At 43.2% G+C, this 18341-nt stretch overlaps 1 protein-coding gene across 1 annotated transcript in view; it reads right to left on the reverse strand.

The window, feature by feature from the left end:
- Positions 1 to 2082: 2082 nt before the first annotated feature.
- The window catches only part of QDPR (quinoid dihydropteridine reductase), a 55268-nt gene continuing 39009 nt past the window's right edge, over positions 2083 to 18341 (reverse strand). Inside the window, 5 exon segments of the mRNA XM_078772394.1 lie at positions 2083 to 2325; positions 4863 to 4869; positions 7807 to 7883; positions 8229 to 8323; positions 8325 to 8338. Coding sequence (XP_078628520.1) covers positions 2220 to 2325; positions 4863 to 4869; positions 7807 to 7883; positions 8229 to 8323; positions 8325 to 8338 — 299 coding nt within the window. The 3' untranslated portion in view covers positions 2083 to 2219.

Below are 18341 nucleotides of genomic sequence, written 5' to 3' on the forward strand. Positions count from 1 at the left end.
GCCCTCAGCCTTGTCTCGCGAACGTCAAAAGCGCGACATAGCGCGGAGCCAAGCCGAGCAACATATATATATATACACATCGATCATTGATCTTGAAAAACAACGTATTTTGTCGTGCTTCTGCTGACCTGTCTGCGAGGTGTATAAATCTAAGTCCCGAGTGCGAATCACAGGTGAGCCCGTCCTGAGGTAATTAGTGATTGGGAACGATTCAGAACCTACAGGTAAATAACCCTTGGTAATTTCACCAACAGTTTTCCGGACTATAATTTGGAGTGCGGTAAGTCAAAGCTGTTAATATTCCTTGTGTACAATATGCTGTAATCGTGGACTGTTCTTTAAAATGCTTTCCTAGAATAAGCATCAAGTCAAAAACGTTTTCACTGAATTTTGTTTCCATTGACACAATTCTTCATATCAGGCAAGAATACATTGAATTCACATAGTTTACCAATAAATCAACAATACATCTAGGGAGGTTGGAGTGTCACTTTACCATATGCTTCTGTGCGTATAATCTGCGTGAATTCTTTAAATATATATCTGATACTCTGCCCTCTTAGCAGTATACACAGTACGCGTCAGAAGTAACCTAGCTTCCACGGTCCGCGGATAACCTGGTCAGGATAACCCGGTCAGGATAACCCGGTCTCACATCATCCACGCCCACATTCAACCGTGCATAAATTTGCATATTTAATGAGGTTCGTCTGTCACACTTTGGTTTCGTGCGATAACTCCACCAAACATTGGCTTTCAACAAAATTTTGTACACACGTGTCTCAGCATAACTCAGATCAAGTTTGAAAACCAGCATCAACTGTGCATAAATTTGCATATTTAATTAGATCCGTCTGTTCGTCTGTCACAGTTTGGTTTCCGTACGATAACTGCACCAAACATTGGCTGATTTCAACAAAATTTTGTGCACACGTGTCTCAGCATAACGCAGATCAAGTTTGAAAACCAGCATCAACCGTGCATAAATTTGCATATTCGATCATTTTTTACAAAGTTATGGCACTTTGAGCTTTGGTAGGGGACATGTATTGCAGCACAATACTCAGAATGCTTGTTTATAATGGTCATCTTGGTCACAGCGCACGATACGACGTGACTTGTTGCACGTGTTGAGTGTAAGTTGGATGGCATTTATCCATCTTTGCAAAACGTTTTAATTTGGTCATATGGAAGGTAAACGTGCCTCAAGTCAGATGTTTACCTCCGCCACCGAAGACGGACGGAGGTTGTTTTCACCCCTGTCTGTGAGCAAGATATCTCAAAAAGCTATGGGCGGACTTGGACGAAACATGGACAGGTTCGGTGTGTGACAAGAACAAGCCGATTCGATTTTGGTGAAGATCCGGATCCAGATACAACAACTTTTAAAGCGATTCTTCACCATTGAGAGATTTAGGGCCGAAAAATGATATCTCAAAAAGTTGTGGATAAGTGATGACAAAATTAGGTAGCTGACTTGGGTAGAAGTCAAGAACAAGAACAAGCCGATTCGATTTTGGTGAAGATCCGGAACCAGATACAACAACTTTTAAAGCGATTCTTCACCATTGAGAGATTTAGGGCTGAAAAATGATATCTCAAAAAGTTGTGGATAAGTGATGACAAAATTAGGTAGATGACTTGGGTAAGGGTCGAGAACAAGAACAAGCCAATTCGATTTTCGGTCAGGTCCGCATACAGATCCAGCCTATAGGTGGGATACAAACCGTAAACTGTTCAGCCGGGCGGAGGTTTGCGCTCAACTGAGTGCCATTTCACCCTTAAAAGCAAGAATGATAAAAAAAATTGTTTTATGAAGGATTTAGTGTACTCATGTGTTTTATTTCACAATATAAACTGAACATATTTCACTGAGAATACGTTGAAGAAACAATGACAGTAAATTTTTACTTTCTTGGATCTTTTGGTATTACAAGAGACAGTAAATTCGATTGCAATCATCATGTGAATCTTGACGAGGCCATTATCCTCGATTCATTTTGACATCATCAGATCTGGCGTCAGGGAAGGCAAACTATTGGTGGCGCTACTTCAGGATGTACACAATTTCATTACATTACACAACCCAGAGGCTTGACAAAACACCATCCACATTTGATGACGATTCATTAAAGGCAGTGATCTCCAAACTATTAAACTTAGCAGATGTTGGGACAAATGCTGAAAGGCATGAAACTCAAGGCCACAGACAGGATTACTTAGAGATGTGCAGGAACGAGCTCGGTCTTGCCCGAGGCTGTGATGAACTGGATGAGACTGCCCGTAGTAGGACGGCCTTTGCCCACTGCCCACTGGTGCAGAGTCCTGAGATGTAAAAGTACAACATTATCACCGTAAAATCAATTATCAACGTCCTCAATTACACCGGTGCAAGGTTGCAGTCTCGCGGCAGGCCCAGCAATGCATTTGTGACAGGGATCCATTATAGTGCATCAACGGGCATTGTAATCCATTATTTAGGTAACGAATGCATCTTCGCCGGGTGTTCAATTACGAATCTGGCCCAGTGGATGCATCATCACCGAGGCTGTCGCCGATGCAGTGTTTATAGGTTAGGGTAGCAATTTGGAACTTGCTCTGGGTGCCAGCACGAAATGGCCGACTCTTTGCTCAAGACACTGTGGGGTCTTTAACATCCACCTCGGTATCAAGTCCCAAATTCTGGTTGATGCAACAACACCTTGCCTGTGAAGCCCAAAGGCGAGAATGGCCAGGTGAGCTCAAAGAGTAGTATGATACCTCTCAGTTCTAATCTAATTTCTTAAAAGGTCAGATTTATGGGGTCCAGTACAAAATATTGCCTCATACCACAATGTAATTCAAAACAAGTTGGACACATAAAAATTTCAGTCTTCAAATGAAAAATTATAACCTAAAACAATATTTTTGCCTTTTGTTGGACCCATCACACAGGGCTGGCAGGATGGCCTAGGCCCTAGAGGTATGCACACTCGCCTCTAAGCAGTCTAGCTTGGATTTGAATCTCAACCCAGCTATAAGCTGTCATCCTGGTGTATCACAGGCAGGGTGAGGCATCAATGTGTGTGCCGTCTCTTGGAAGGGCGTTAAACCAGACGTTCTGTCTGCCAGCAATAGTTGGTGGACGTTAAAGATCCCACGATGTCCATCCCGAAGAGCAGGCGAGCTATTGCTGGCACCCTGGCCAAATTCCAAATCCCTGCCCGAACCTACAGGGGGCACTGCATTAGTGAAACAGCCACACCCTTTAGCCAATGATGACTCATAGCAGTGTGCTGTATACAAAAGAAGAAGAACCACCCATGACCAAAATCTCATATGCTGAATCAATGAAGACCAGCTTACATCAACATCAAGTACAGTGATATTTTTCCACAGTGAAAAGCAACTACCAAATACAATTTCCAGATTCTGTTTTTTAATGAGATATCACCCGTCACAAAGCCTCTAAGGCCACTCGAGGTGGGGACTAAATTGTTCAAAAGTCTGTGCGGCCACAACTATCCTGCAGAGGTCAAGAAAATGCTGACGTGGTGGCACCAAGGATTCACGCAACTGTACCACCTGGTCATCCGATTGCCATTGTAAGTATTATATCCTGCTCCGCATCAGTCTCATCACCTGTTGTCAGAAGCCACCGTCTATTGTCATGTGGATAAGTAGGCAGCTGCTGTGTATGCCCAAGGCAGTGTCAACTTAATGATTTATCTGGTTTCTCCTTGGACTGCTGCAATGTTTCATATCAAATGAGTTGTGCTCAATATTTAATGTTTACAGAAATGTGCACCTTTCACCACTGATTAAAACCAAAAGGTGAGTTCTCTTGGATTACTCCATATTAAAAAAAAATTCCAGCTGCATTCTCAACTGTCAAACATCCCTTTCTTCTCATTCTGATGACTAAACAACAACAACAACAACAACAACAACAAAATCTTTATCAACATAATTTAAAAAACTATTTGATTAAAGTATTTACTGTGGGAGGGGAAACATGAAAAAAGAAAACATTCTTAGTCCAATAAAGTTAAAGTCATCATTTTTAATCAACACTAACGTGGAGCAGGTAAGACAATACCAGTCTCAAGTGAAGGTCAGGAATGTCTTCATAATGCAAGTCATCTTCTTCTTTCACATACATGTCCTTCTATCCTGACAGACTCCCATTCCTCAACAATGGATGGAGGCCTTCAATGTCAGACATGAGTTGAGGGTCGTCTCTCTCGACATATCTCGTGCTTTTTACGTCTGGCATCCCGCCTTGCTCTTCAAACTCTTTGCATATGGCATCCAAGGCCAACTCCACTCTTGGGTTACCGACTTTTTCAACTATCGCAGACAACATGTGGGTCTCAATGGAATCCTTTCATCTCCTCTCCCTGTCAAGGCTAGAGTGCCCCAAGGCAGTGTTCTGGGCCAAATCCTATTCCTGATTTTCATCAATGATGTCTCTATAGGGTTGGTCCATTGGAGGTATTGACTTGACACCAGCATGGAAAATCCCCTTTATCTATTCGCTGATTACTCCACCCTCTGCCGTGACATCCCTCATCCTTCAGACAGGCAAGCTGCAGCCTCTTCCCTCTCTTTAGACCTTGAAAAAAAAAAATTAGAAACTGGTCAAACACTTGGAATAAATCTTTCAACACCGATAAATCTCCCACACTCACTCTCCGAAAGGACGGTATTGAAAACCCTCCCATCTACTTTCTTAGCAATCTTCTTGAGAAAGTTTAGTCACTCAAACTGCGAGATCTCACTATCAACCATGATCTTTCTTGGGCAAACGACATTTCAAAGTTGTCCTCCAAAGCCAGTTACCCACTAGGCATCCTCCGTAGCACGAAGTCCTTCTTTGGCACTCCAACACTCTTATCTACCTAGGTCTTCATCCGCATGTTGGTGGAGTAATGCTCTCTCCTCTGGGCTTGTGCCCCTGCCTCAAACCTTGCTCAGCCTGATGTCATGGAAACCAAGACCTTCAAGATCAATGGAATCTCCCATGATGAAGCTGAGTCTCTGGGCCTACCAATTAACCATCACAGGCAGGTTAGTGGCCTCTGTCTTCGACAACCTCCTTTGTGGTCTTGCAACCTCTGCTCTTTCCGTGATTTGTCCCCCACAGGTTTCTCACTATCAACCATGATCTTTCTTGGGCACAAGAAAACACTGGTTAAAGAGATTAACCTGTAGATTTGCACGAAAGTCTCCTTCCTCCAAGTCATGATGGCACCTTGTCAAGCCTCTGGTATTTGTTCCCCCTCCATCCCATCCCTTTTCTCAAACCAGCAGTACTAAAGACTCTGCCAAGGATAATGCAGAATGTCTAAACTCAATTTTTGTCTCCAAATGTCGTGTACCTAATCCATCCATCTACGTCCACATCTTACTCCGACGTACCCATTATATACTGGACTTTATCCTTCTCATGCGAGACGGTAGCAATAGTACTGTCTGGCCGAGGCCCTGCTTCGACAACAGGCCCCAATGGCATCAGTGCCCATGTTCTCAAATTTTGCTCTGTTGTTCTTGCTTCACCTTTATCTGCGCTATTCAGTCTGATTTTTTTCGCAGGGAGGAAATCAGCAAACATCACTCCGGTCTACAAGGAAGTTGCAAAAACAGATCATATCAACTACAGACCAGGGGGTTTACTTCCAATTAAAAGGAAAGTCATGAAATCCATCATTGCTTCCCATGTGAAGTCTTTCCCGTTTTCTAACAGCTTGATCTCATACCATCAGTTTGGATTCTGTCCGAGTCACAACTCTGGGCATGCTTCTGTTCCGCTCTTAGCAATGGTTGGAGGCGCTAAATTTCAATCAAGAGGTTAGAATATATTGGGCATTCTATATCATCTTGCATCCTCTTTGCTTGCCAAGCAACGTGTTGCTGTCAATGGAAACCTCCCCCCCTCTACCAGTGGAGTTCCCCCAGGCATTGTGTTGGGCCTAGTCTTGTTCCTAATCTATCTATAATTCCAGTAATCTCTGTGTGTGTGTGTGTTTGTCTGTGTGTTTGTCTGTGTGTCTGTGACCGCTGTTTCTCGACAACCACGGGTCCGATATACTTTAAACTTGCCAGGTATATTGCTGGGGACCCGAGGATGTGCCTTTTCAAGGTTTCATATTAATCGGACAAGTAGTTACCGAGCTATGGCGATTTATTTACCAAACTCCGCAAGCCGTTCGCTTTGGCTTTGCGAATTGGACCAAACCATTTCATGTAAATAGAGGGGGGGGATTGTCACCGTACTCGCAAGCCGTTCGCTTTGGCTTTGCGAATGGACCAAACCCTTTCATAGACCAAACCATTTCATGTAAATAGAGGGGGGGGATTGTCACCGTACTCGCAAGCCGTTCGCTTTGGCTTTGCGAATGGACCAAACCATTTCATGTAAATAGAGGGGGGGGGATATAATTTTAGATATATATATAGTACGGGCATGCCCTAGTATATATAATTGACCTCACCGATACTCTGGAAAACCCTCTCTTCCCCTTTGCAGATGACTCCACATTGTGTCATACAATACCCCATCCCACTGCTCGGCAGACTACAGCTGCGTCACTCCCTGCCGAACTGGAATTGATTAGATGTTGCTCTGATAAATGGAACATGTCCTTCTATCCTGGAAAATTCTCATCGTCTCATCCCATCGCTCCAGAAGGATCATCAAACAAACGTACCTATCTATTTGCATTGTAAGCGCCTGGAAGAGGTCCAGTCTCGTAAACTTCTCAGCCTCACCATCAGCCATGATCTCTCCTGAGCCAACCACATAGCAAATCTGGCCTCCAAAGCCACCCACAGACTGGGCATCCTCCGTTGATCCAAGTCTTTCCCTTGTGCATCAGTCGACAAGGTTTTTGTACATAGCTTAATGGAGTGCTGCTTGCCCCAATTGCCTGGTGCCCCAGCATCACACCTGTCTCTCTTGGATCCTGTGGAATGTAAAGGCCTTAACATTATTGGAATATCCCACGACAAGGTCGAAGTACAAGGTTTGTTGCTTTCACATTGAAGGCCAGTCGGTTCTCCATCTTTTACCACCTATTCTCCAATATTGCTCCCTCTGCTCTGTCTTCTGCCCTTCCCCAGCAACTCAAGTATTGATTCGTTCTTCCAGTAACCCAATCTGGTTAAACTTCCAAAAACCCAGCTGACTGCACTGCACTCTAACTTTGTTCCTCACTTCTTCCATCTTCCAGAGGCTGTTCTTTCCCCCTGGGTTACAAACAAGCAGGCTGTGCACTGTCGCCTCTGGTCATTTGCAATCCTGACCTCTATCTTTATCTTCATCTTTATTACCCCCCATCAACTCTTCCAAACCCAACCCTTTCCCATGCTGGTTTCAGTGTTTCCTTCCCTTTTCCCTCAGTCTTCCTTTCCTATCCCCTTGCTGGTGTGTCCCGTTGTTGCCCCACTACCCCACTATCACTACAACCTTGCTCTTCCATTTACGTTGCTCTTGCACAGGAAGGAATATATAAGGATGGCTTTTTCCATGAAAAGAGACAAGTGACTTCTGACAAGACACGTGACTTTTTGTATGACTCTGCAAGCTTGCAAGTGCCATGTCAGGATGCAAATTAGTAGTAAAAATAAATAAATAAAAGGCAGTATCTGATGCATCATTTCTTTTAAATATATTGTATATCGTATTTATTTGGCTGGGCAAAGTTCAAAACAAAGTTACTGCAGCGCTTGCGAATCCACAAATCTCCGGAAGTGAGTGTACCCAGTTGTCACACAAGTAGTTGAAATATTAACGTAAGGGATGAATCAATGCACTCACTCTGCAACAAAACTCGAGTGGCGTCCACGAGCCAAAATCGGCATCCGGCATAAACTTCCTGTTCATTGGTGTATCCAGAGTGACTCTGAGAACAGAATAACAAATTAATCACGAGTAGTGTTAACATTGCCACCACAATTCATCGATATGGCACGTAGACCTAATGGACGGGAATTCCCAGAAATTGACGAATTACCAGGCCTGAATCCATATGGATTAAAAAAAAAAGAAGATTATAAACTTCATACGAGTCAGGAAATGTGGTGCTTCTCTGAGCATGCTATTGAGTGGATCATCACAACTTTGGACTCCAATTCAAAGAAATACTCAAACATGTTCATCACACTGAGTCTTAAACTAGGCAGAAGTCACTGCTGACGATTCAGTTCAAGTAAGGGCCCGCGAAACCCTGCATGATAGACACACTCACGGCAAGATGGCCAACACAGTCACTCCTCCAGGTAGACCACTTTTCTCAGAGGCGAGGCTGCAAGTAAGCTGATGCACGGCGGCCTTGGCTAGACCCGTAACCCAGCATACCTGCATGCGAAAAGACAACATGCACCCTCAAATATATCTGTTTCACACTCTTTCCTAATCTCTTTCCATCACGTGCACCCTTTCCTAATCTGAAAGCAAAAAATTATTTTAGAAAATCCAATAACCCCCATCATGCTGCAGCCTGTCCTGGGAAAAAAAAAAAGGGAAGACCTGGTTAGAGCTGAGCTTTTCAATGCCAACAAACAAACTCACAGACTTGCAATTACCAAAGGCAAAGAGTGAAATGACATCACGTTTTCCATTTCATGATGGTCATTATACAAATACGATTTAACTTACAAAAGTTATTGATGTAATATCAACCACACTGGAAGGGGAGTGGGGGTGAGGGAATTCCAGCCCGGGGAGAATAAACATTCCTGAGGCATTTCAGTTTTAGTCTTCACTCCCAGTTTTCAAGCAAGTGGTGTACCATCTCGTCAACCACCGACTTACCCATGATATTTTGTACCATAGGTGTAGTTTGACTTCTCTATTTGGGGGGGGCAAGGGTTTAATATTAATAATGGGTAGCTAGGTCTGACTTACAAAATTACCGTTTGTTAGTGTAGTTACAGTGTACGTGAAATCACAACAGTTTACGTTCATTATTTTTACTCACGTTTAAAGTAAGGGATGTTTTTATCTAAATTGTAAGCTACTAGGGCATTGCCCGTACTATATCTATATCTAAAATTATATCCCCCCCCTCTATTTACATGAAATGGTTTGGTCCAAAGCGAACGGCTTGCGAGTACGGTGACAATCCCCCCCCTCTATTTACATGAAATGGTTTGGTCCAAAGCGAACGGCTTCCGGAGTTTGTAAAGAAATCGCCATCGCGTGCACAAACGCGGCAGGAAAGCGAATGAATCGCAAATTCGTTTTTATTAGTTTTAAAACATAGTTTAACGCCAACATAGTTTGCAAACGTGAAATAAATGAATACGCTCTCAAATGTGCCATCCGAGGCAGAGTGTGTCCGCCACGTTCGGCACACGCGATAGTTCGCTGCTCTCTGATTGGTTGAATCGTTTTTTGGACATAGCTCGGTAAGTAATTGTCCGATTAATATGAAACCTTGAAAAGGCACATCCTCGGGTCCCCAGCAATATACCTGGCAAGTTAAAAGTATATCGGACCGTGGTTGTCGAGAAACAGCGGTCACAGACAAACGTACAGACGTACAAACGTACAGAGATTACTGGAATTATAGATAGATTGAAAAAAATTAAGGTGGGGCATTTCCCCCTCCCTGCCCTCCCACCGAACTCCACCGGAGTTTTGTACCCACCTTACCCCTTCCTCATTCGACAATCTTACATGTAGGTCACTGTTTACTCCCCTCTTCTCTTTTCCTGCCCATTTCCTCACTTTTGTCCATGTTACCCCACTGTCCCACTATCAGTTTTCCAAAGCCTTTTATTTTCACCCTCTCTCACCTCACTCTTACATGAACCCTCTGTCACCCCACTCTTCTTACAAAACACTGGAGTAAATATAAAACTAGAAAGGCACTCTTCGACGTCGCAACATCGACAAATATGCCTCCGTCCACATTATCACATCATTATACACACTTGTGTGCAGCCGCAGAAGTCGGCCTCACCATCAATGAAGAAAAGACCGAGTTCATGTCGTTTGGCAACATTGGTGATCTCATCTCTCTCAGTGGTACCAAATTGAAGTGTGTCCCAGATTTCCAATATCTGGGGTCATACGTTGACAACACTGCGAAGAACATGGAGGTCCAGATTGCGAAAGCCTGGGTAGCGTCAGCAAGGATGAATGTTGTTTGGAGGTGCGACCTATGCAGAGAATTGAAGGATCACTTCTTCCGCGCCACTGTCGAGAGACTTCTCCTGTACGGAGCAGAAACTTGGACGATGACCAACACTCTGTCCAAACGGCTCGATGGTGTATACACCAGACTATTGAAGGCATCACTCAACAGTCAACATTTCATGGAGAGCACAATGGACTAACGAACAGCTGTATGAAAGATCCCCAGAGTATCGGAGTCACTACTTCAGAAATATCTCAGGTTAAGTGGGCACTGCTGGAGAAGTGATCGAGAGATGGCCCAAGATGGTACTTTTCTGGAACCTTATCATGGTCTCAAGACCATGAGATACTCTGGGGATATATGAAATACTCTGATACAAGACCAACTTCTCTCAAGAGGACGACCCGCTACAACCTTCATCGATAAACTGGAACGCGACACAAAATCAACAGGCGTGACCTCCCTGAAGCGATGGCGAGAAGAGAACAAGGGAAAAAGATGGTCAGTAGTGTCCGATCGAGATCGACCAGATGATGATTATCTATCTATAATTCCAGTAATCTCTGTCTGTACGTTTGTCTGTGACCGCTGTTTCTCGACAACCACGGGTCCGATATACTTTTAACTTGCCAGGTATATTGCTGGGGACCCGAGGATGTGCCTTTTCAAGGTTTCATATTAATCGGACAATTACTTACCGAGCTATGTCCAAAAAACGATTCAACCAATCAGAGAGCAGCGAACGATCGCGTGTGCCGAACGTGGAGGACACACTCTGCCTCGGATGGCACATTTGAGAGCGTATTCATTTATTTCACGTTTGCAAACTATGTTGGCGTTAAACTACGTTTTAAACTAATAAAAACGAATTTGCGATTCATTCGCTTTCCTGCGCGTTTGTGCACGCGATGGCGATTTCTTTACCAAACTCCGGAAGCCGTTCGCTTTTGACCAAACCATTGCATGTAAATAGAGGGGGGGGGGGGGGTTCTGTGGTCGTTGCGAATGGACCAAACCATTCATGTAAATAGAGGGGGGGGATTGTCACTGTACTCGCAAGCCGTTCGCCGTTCGCTTTGGCGTTGCGAATGGACCAAAACCATTTCATGTAAATAGAGGGGGGGGGGGAGATATAATTTTAGATAGATATATAGTACGGGCATATATATAGTACGGGCATGCCCTAGTCTATCTATAATTCCAGTAATCTCTGTTTGTTTGTACGTTTGTACGTTTGTTTGTTTGTCTGTGACCGCTGTTTCTCGACAACCACGGGTCCGATATACTTTAAACTTGCCAGGTATATTGCTGAGGACCCGAGGATGTGCCTTTCCCAAGGTTTGAAATTAATCGGACAAGTACTTACCGAGCTATGGCGATTTAGCCGTTCGCCGTTCGCTTTGGCGTTGCGAATGGACCAAACCATTGCATGTAAATAGAGGGGGGGGGGGGTTCTGTGGTCGTTGCGAATGGACCAAACCATTCATGTAAATAGAGGGGGGGGGGGGTTCTGTGGTCGTTACTGCCACGTGGCTTCAAAGTTTTTTTTTTGTTGTTGTTGTTTGCACGCATGTTTTTTTGCACCCACGTACGGGGCACGCCCTAGGATGTTTACACACACACACCCCTACACAAATTTTTTTTTTTTTTTTTTTTTGGCAAGGAACGGGCACCCACGTACGGGCACGTCCTAGCTTATATATAGTACGGGCATGCCCTAGTATACATAATTGTACCAAGTTTGATTTAAATCCCAGCAGCTGTTCTTAAGTATCACATTTTCACCTGATATGACTTGTGACCTCACCAAAATCACCTCACTCCTCACCTTTGACACCAAAATGTAATCAGTTCATCTTTTCATCATAATATACTAACAGAAGTACCCGGCGTTGCCGAGGGGAGGGGAACGGGGGGGGGGGGGGAAGGGGAGGGAAGGGGAGGGGGAAAGGGGAGTAGTCAGAATTGGAAGCTCTTTTACGGAGAATTTATATCTTAAAGGGGAGGGGAGGAGGGGAAGGGGAGGGGGGAAGGGGGAGAGGGGGAGGGGAGGGGGAGAGGGGGAGGGAAGGAGGGGGGAAGGGTGGGGAGAGGGGGAAGGGGTGCTGTCATAAGTGGAAGCTCTTTTACAGAGAATTTATATCTTAAAGGGGAGGGGGGAGGAGGGGGGGAAGGGGAGGGGAGGGGGGGGAAGGGGAGGGGGAGAGGAGGGAGAGGGGAGGGGAGTGGGGGAAGGGGAGGGGGGAAGCAGGGGGGAAGGGGAGGGGAGGAGGGAGGCAGGAGAGGAAGGGGGAGTGGCTCACGTTTGAGTGAATGTGGCTCACGTTTGAGTGAATGTGGCTCACGTTTGAGTGAATGTGGCTCACGTTTCTGAGTTAAATGTGATGCCGATCAGGAAGAAGAAGCCATACTACCAAATTCGTACACTTCCGGAATTGTTTGATTTATTTGTATTCAAATGTCTGGCAATTGTTTTGTATTTATTTATGCGAATGTGTACTTGTATATAACTGTCATTAATTTAAAAAGGCTTCGACACTATCGAGCGATTTTTTATTTTTTTGTAACTCCAAAAAAACGAACTTTATTTAAAAAGGCTTCGACACTATCGAGCGATTTTTTATTTTTTTGTAACTCCAAAAAAACGAACTTTTTTTTTCAATTGTTTTTGTTTTTTTGGCCTATAACACTCCCAGGCACTCACTGATGAACATCTGAAAGTTTGATGAAGATCCGTTCAGCCATCTCTGAATAAAACGCGGACACACACAGACAACTCACGTTTATATATATATATATATATATATATAAATCGGGATTTAAATTTAATTCAAAAATTGATCCAGACGTCTATTCTCTTTCAAACATTCAAACCGACAGAGGTAGTTATGTATCACAGCATCTGTAGAATTTTCACCCTTTTACTCAACTCCGTTTCGCTGTTATTTAGTGGAGCAAAAAGTCAACTGAGCTTTATAGATATTTAGATACTTATACCAAGTTTGGTCAAAATCACATCACTGGTTCACAAGTTCGCACGGTAGCAGAATTTTTACCCAACGGGACCTCTGAGCCTTGACCACTTAACCCAAAAATCTAATCAGTTTTGCGTCATTGTACATACTTGTACCAAGTTTGACGAAGTCCCTTTTAGCCGTTCTTAAGTTGGCACAGCAACGAAAAACTGTCATGGACGGACAGCCAGACGGACAAACTGAAAACATAATGGCAGAGAAAACGTTTGTTCTTTTCCAAACACGTGCACCTCTATGGCTTTAACACGGTGCTGGCTTCAGTTGGACACGAGGGTGAAAGTCTGCCAGGATAGTGACGTGCCTCAAAAGGTGAACAACACCTTTGGGAGTTTCAGTTTTTAATTACGGTTCTCACTGCAATGATAAACAATGTAAACCACAAATTGAAGGCTAAGACAGTGCTTGCGTCAAAGAAATTCCATTTCAATTGTGTGTAAATTAGAATCTGCGGCATAATCCACATGTTTAAAAACAAATGAGCACGCAGGTGTTATTACATCACCCTCGAGTGATGAGTGCCTAGCTCCACAAGAGCAACTAGAATGGCACTCGGGAGAGCGCATGCCTCTGCCAGGCCGAAGCGTTTACGTTTTGTATCCCACTGATAGGCCGGATGTGGATCCGGATCCTCACCAAAATCTAATCAGCTGGTTCTTGTCAACTACCCAACTCATCCACCCAGTTTTGTCACAACCCGTCCACAACTTTTTGAAATATCGTCCTACGTATCATTTTTGGCCTGATCTCTCAATTGCAAAGAATCACTACAAATTTGAGTAAACAGATCAGGATCGTCACTAAAATCGAATCAATTCGTCTTTTTCAAACACCCGACCTGTCCACCATATTTCGGCCGAATCCATCCATAACTTTTTGAGATATCCTGCTCACAGACAGACAGACAGGTGAAAACATAACACTGTGCACCTTCGGTGGCGGAGTTAACTACAAGCACGGATTTGACACCAGTCTCTATTCAAACACTATATTTGTATTCAGGTCCTCTTTGTATTCAGCCTCTTACCCAGCATGCACAAAGTATGCATTTAAGGCGGTATCATCCAGTATTTCAAAAGAGACAAATTGGTGCATAGAGCAGACTGTAGAGTGTAGACAATGCTCAAAATACTCCCATCTCCACCATGAATAAACTTACGATTATGAACTTTCAGGGAAAAACAAAGGAAATGTAGGTTCGGCCTAACTGTGTTGGATGCTCCAGCTCCTCCTGATGTAAGCATTCTAGTCTCCAATCAAGCCTAAGCCATTCTCTCTAGAAAGAACAACATGTTGGTATATCGTTACATGACAATTTTAGAGCAAAGCCTCGATCTTGTATACAAAAAAAAAAAAAAGGCAAAATGTATCGTCAAACCAAATGTGACCCACGCCTCAAGAGAAAAAAAAAGAAATCGTTTGTGTTTTGATATAATATTGTTCAAGATGCCGTGATCTGCATTTATGCGAATGAAAGTGGGATCTGTATCATTATTGGCTTTTTACTGTGATACGCACAAGCCAGGCCTCTGTTCTGTTTCCACTCAAATGTTTAGGCACACAAACTACAGCCACTGCAGTTTACAAATGACCTTCAATTTGAACTTGGAAACAGCTTTAAACAAATATCTGGGAAATTAGAAATCGACACAATGACGAGCATGGTTCATGGTTGTCGCGAAATAATCACAATGTATGTTTATTTTATCTTGTTTTATAAGTAGATCAGTGTAATAAAGGCAAAAGGATAAGACAGATATATTAGTATATACAAAAGTACAGATATTAACAATTCACAATACAGATCCACGAGTTGCTTTGCACATGGTCAGCAGAAACAAATGACCAACGAGACATCAGGAAAGCACTTTTGGAAGGCCATTACAGAGGCCTAAGTAATTATCAAGTCTACGACCTGACTGCTCAACCATGATCTGTCACGTCATGTCAGTGTCCAGTCCAGGTTAATTGAGAAATTGTTTTGTTTCAATATCGAACAAATACAAACGGGTTTAATTGCAGAGGGAGGGTCAATAAAAGACGCTACTTTTCATCAAACACGCGCACACACACAAACTTATTTTACCAATAGATGCAAAAATCTAGTATAATTTCTTGTGGTCCCAGAAGCAAACAAAAAATATATATTTATAACAGCTCTCAGTTCCCATAGCACCCCTCCTCCCAAACATGAATAATAGTAAATATCATCATTTTAAACTTACCTTGTGCATTGACAAGACCCAGATATGACCTTCCCAACGGTGTGAAGAAGCACAAAGGTTTAGATAGAACACGCCAGTCTACGAACCTCCGGCATTTCACCTGTCCACGTGGCCATGAGTTTTTGCAATACGGACTGCAAGATATCAACCTTTTTGCACCAGTTGATCAGGAAGTTCTCCAACTGTTTCATTGTGCAGACGCCTAACCCTTTCTCTCAGGTCGTTTGCGCTCTATCGAGTGCTTTCCAATAATTTTTGCCTTCTTTAAAAGTTTTTAGTCGCCCCATGCTACAATCCTTATTTGGCAGGCATGAAATACATCCAGGACACCCCGATGAACTTCACTACTTTGGGTTTCTGCGTATGCACGCCGAGCAATCTGGGGTAGATCACATCATTTCAAAAGTTCCAGATTAATAAATAGCATATTGTTTATTTTGGAGGGGCTGTGATTTGTCTACTTCAATAGTCATGAATGAAGCATATGTAAGAATATCTACGCAGTAACACATCATCCCTATACAAATGCATAAGCTACAAATGTATAAACGACAAATAACAGCTACAAATGTATGTTCATTTGGTCCGTGTTTGGGTAGTTAGCCATCTCTATGTAATAATCAGGGAATGATTGTCCTGTTTAAATGTGAATCATACGAAGGATGATGCGTTGTCGATAATTAATTTAGGTTCAATGAAAGGAATCGTATGTGCAGCTTTGTGTAATCACTGGGTAAGGCGCCAAGGTGGGGCCTTGGCAACGTCCAGGTAAGAGAGAGAGGATGACGAGTTACGATTGCCTGCCGAGGGGTGGAGGTTCGTTGCCCCTAGAGGGGACAAGCTTGGATCGCTTCAAGAGGAGCAGTGTTGTCCAGAGAGCGAGGGAAGGTAGTTGGAGATATACAATGAGAGTGGAAGGTTGATCGTGCTACTGAGGAGTAGTGTTCTTTGCTCGTCACCCTGTTTCATCGTCCTGCCTTCTCCCTGTTCCTGCTTTGTCATCTTGCTCGCCTGCTCATGTGCCTGTTCGTCCTCCTGCCCATGTGCTTTCATTTCCCCTGGTTCGTCGTACTGTTTTGTCACCTGCTTGCCTGTTCATGCCTGCCTGGTAATATTTTGTCTCCATATTCGTCAGCACACCAAGAGAGCTAAGGCCCCACCCACTTCTCGTTATCCTTTCCCTTCTGTAAATGGGTCTGGTGTGAGGCACTATATATTCTATTTTATTGTATATAATTATTTATTTATCTAATGCATTCCATATTCCATCCTTCCCTTCCTTATCCCTCTGTCGAATCTCCATCAGGTCTATCTTCCCTGGTTGTTTGTTCTGAAATAAACCCCATTTTAAAAGCGGCAAGACCCTTATGTGATTATTGCGTTCCTGCGCACTCAAAGCCACCATTAGTCTGACATGTCCAAGGGAGTAACAGCCAGTTTGGTCTAACCGTTCAGTGGCCGATGTTATTCAGCACTGAATAGGACAATATTATTGAAAGTATTAGCACAGGAAGGAAACGTTCAGGATTATTTCACCAATTTTTATGCAATCTCTATTAGAATGACTATCTAAGTTGTTGAATCTACAGTAACTAAAAACTTTCACTTGGTACCAAATGTAGATCGATACCAGGAGAAACAGAGCCAATCCTCCTGAGCAAGTGCACATGTAGTGGTGGATTTTGCGGTGTTGACCGGGTCTCAGGTGGGATTCCAAGATGCTCCAGTGGTTCAATTGAGCTTCAGTTAGGGCTCTAGACTGGCCATTGCAAATTTTTAATGTTGTTTCCATTTGAGCCAATTCCTAACAGACAGCAATATAGGAAGATACATTTTTATGCTGGTAGATACAAGCACTCTTAGTCATACATCAACGCATAATCCTAAAGTTTGGCATGTAAGCAGATTCCTTTCTGGCTTACATTTTGTCACGTGGCGGGGGAGCGGAAGGGGGGAAAACCGAGCATTCACAACAGTGTCAAATTTGTTGCCAAAGTGAGCTAAATCAAAATTGAGCATGGCGAGACCATTAACTCCTTCGACACTATACCAATCTTTCAAAGAGTATACATCGACAAGGTTCCAAATTCCTGTTTGCCAATTAGGTCTCCTCGTTTCTGTCTGCCCTGAGATAGATGTCAGATTAAAGAAGAAGAAAAAAAAAAAAAGAAAAAAAAAAAGAAAAAAAAAAAGAAAAAAAAAAAGAAGTATTTCCTTTCATCTGTCCTTACTTCCTTTTCTCCACCTGCACAACACCACCCCAAGAATCTTTGAGCATCCATCTCCTTTGACTATTGGTATTTCAAGGTTGGCCTTTTATTATTGTCAGCGCAACTCGCATTATGTGGAAATGCCAGATTGATAGTGTGATGCAGACATGTGTTACATGACATTTTCCTGTGTCAGAGGTTTGTTTTGGGTCGAGTCCAAGATAAACTGCACAAACGGTCTTACACCCTGGCACAGACAACATACCAAATTTCCAGGCAATTACAACAAACGCTTACCTCTTCAAAGTTCTACATCTTCACAAATAACGAGTGCTAACAAAAGTGAAATTAAAACAAAATATTTTCGGTTTACTTGAGTAAAGATGACTGATGCATAATGACTAAGCAATACTAGAGTAAGCAAGGCCTACATACAATGCAAAGATGAACCATATCAAACTAGAACGGCATGTGGTACAGCACATACCTCCACCAGGCTGCACAGTTTAAGTTTTGTATCCCACTGACAGGCCGGATCTGGATCCGGATCCTCACAAAATCCGAATTGGCTTGTTATTATCACCTACCCAACTCCTCCACAAAGTTTTGTCATAATGCGTCCACAATGTTTTAAGATATTGTGCTATATATATCGTTCTTGGTCATACAGTATCTCTCAATGGTGAAGAATCACCAATATTCTAATAGCCCTATCCACACCATCACAAAAATCTAATCAAGTCGACCTTG

Source organism: Myxine glutinosa, chromosome 2, assembly GCF_964187855.1.
Source record: "Myxine glutinosa chromosome 2, kmMyxGlut1.1, whole genome shotgun sequence".
NCBI lineage: Eukaryota > Metazoa > Chordata > Myxini > Myxiniformes > Myxinidae > Myxine > Myxine glutinosa.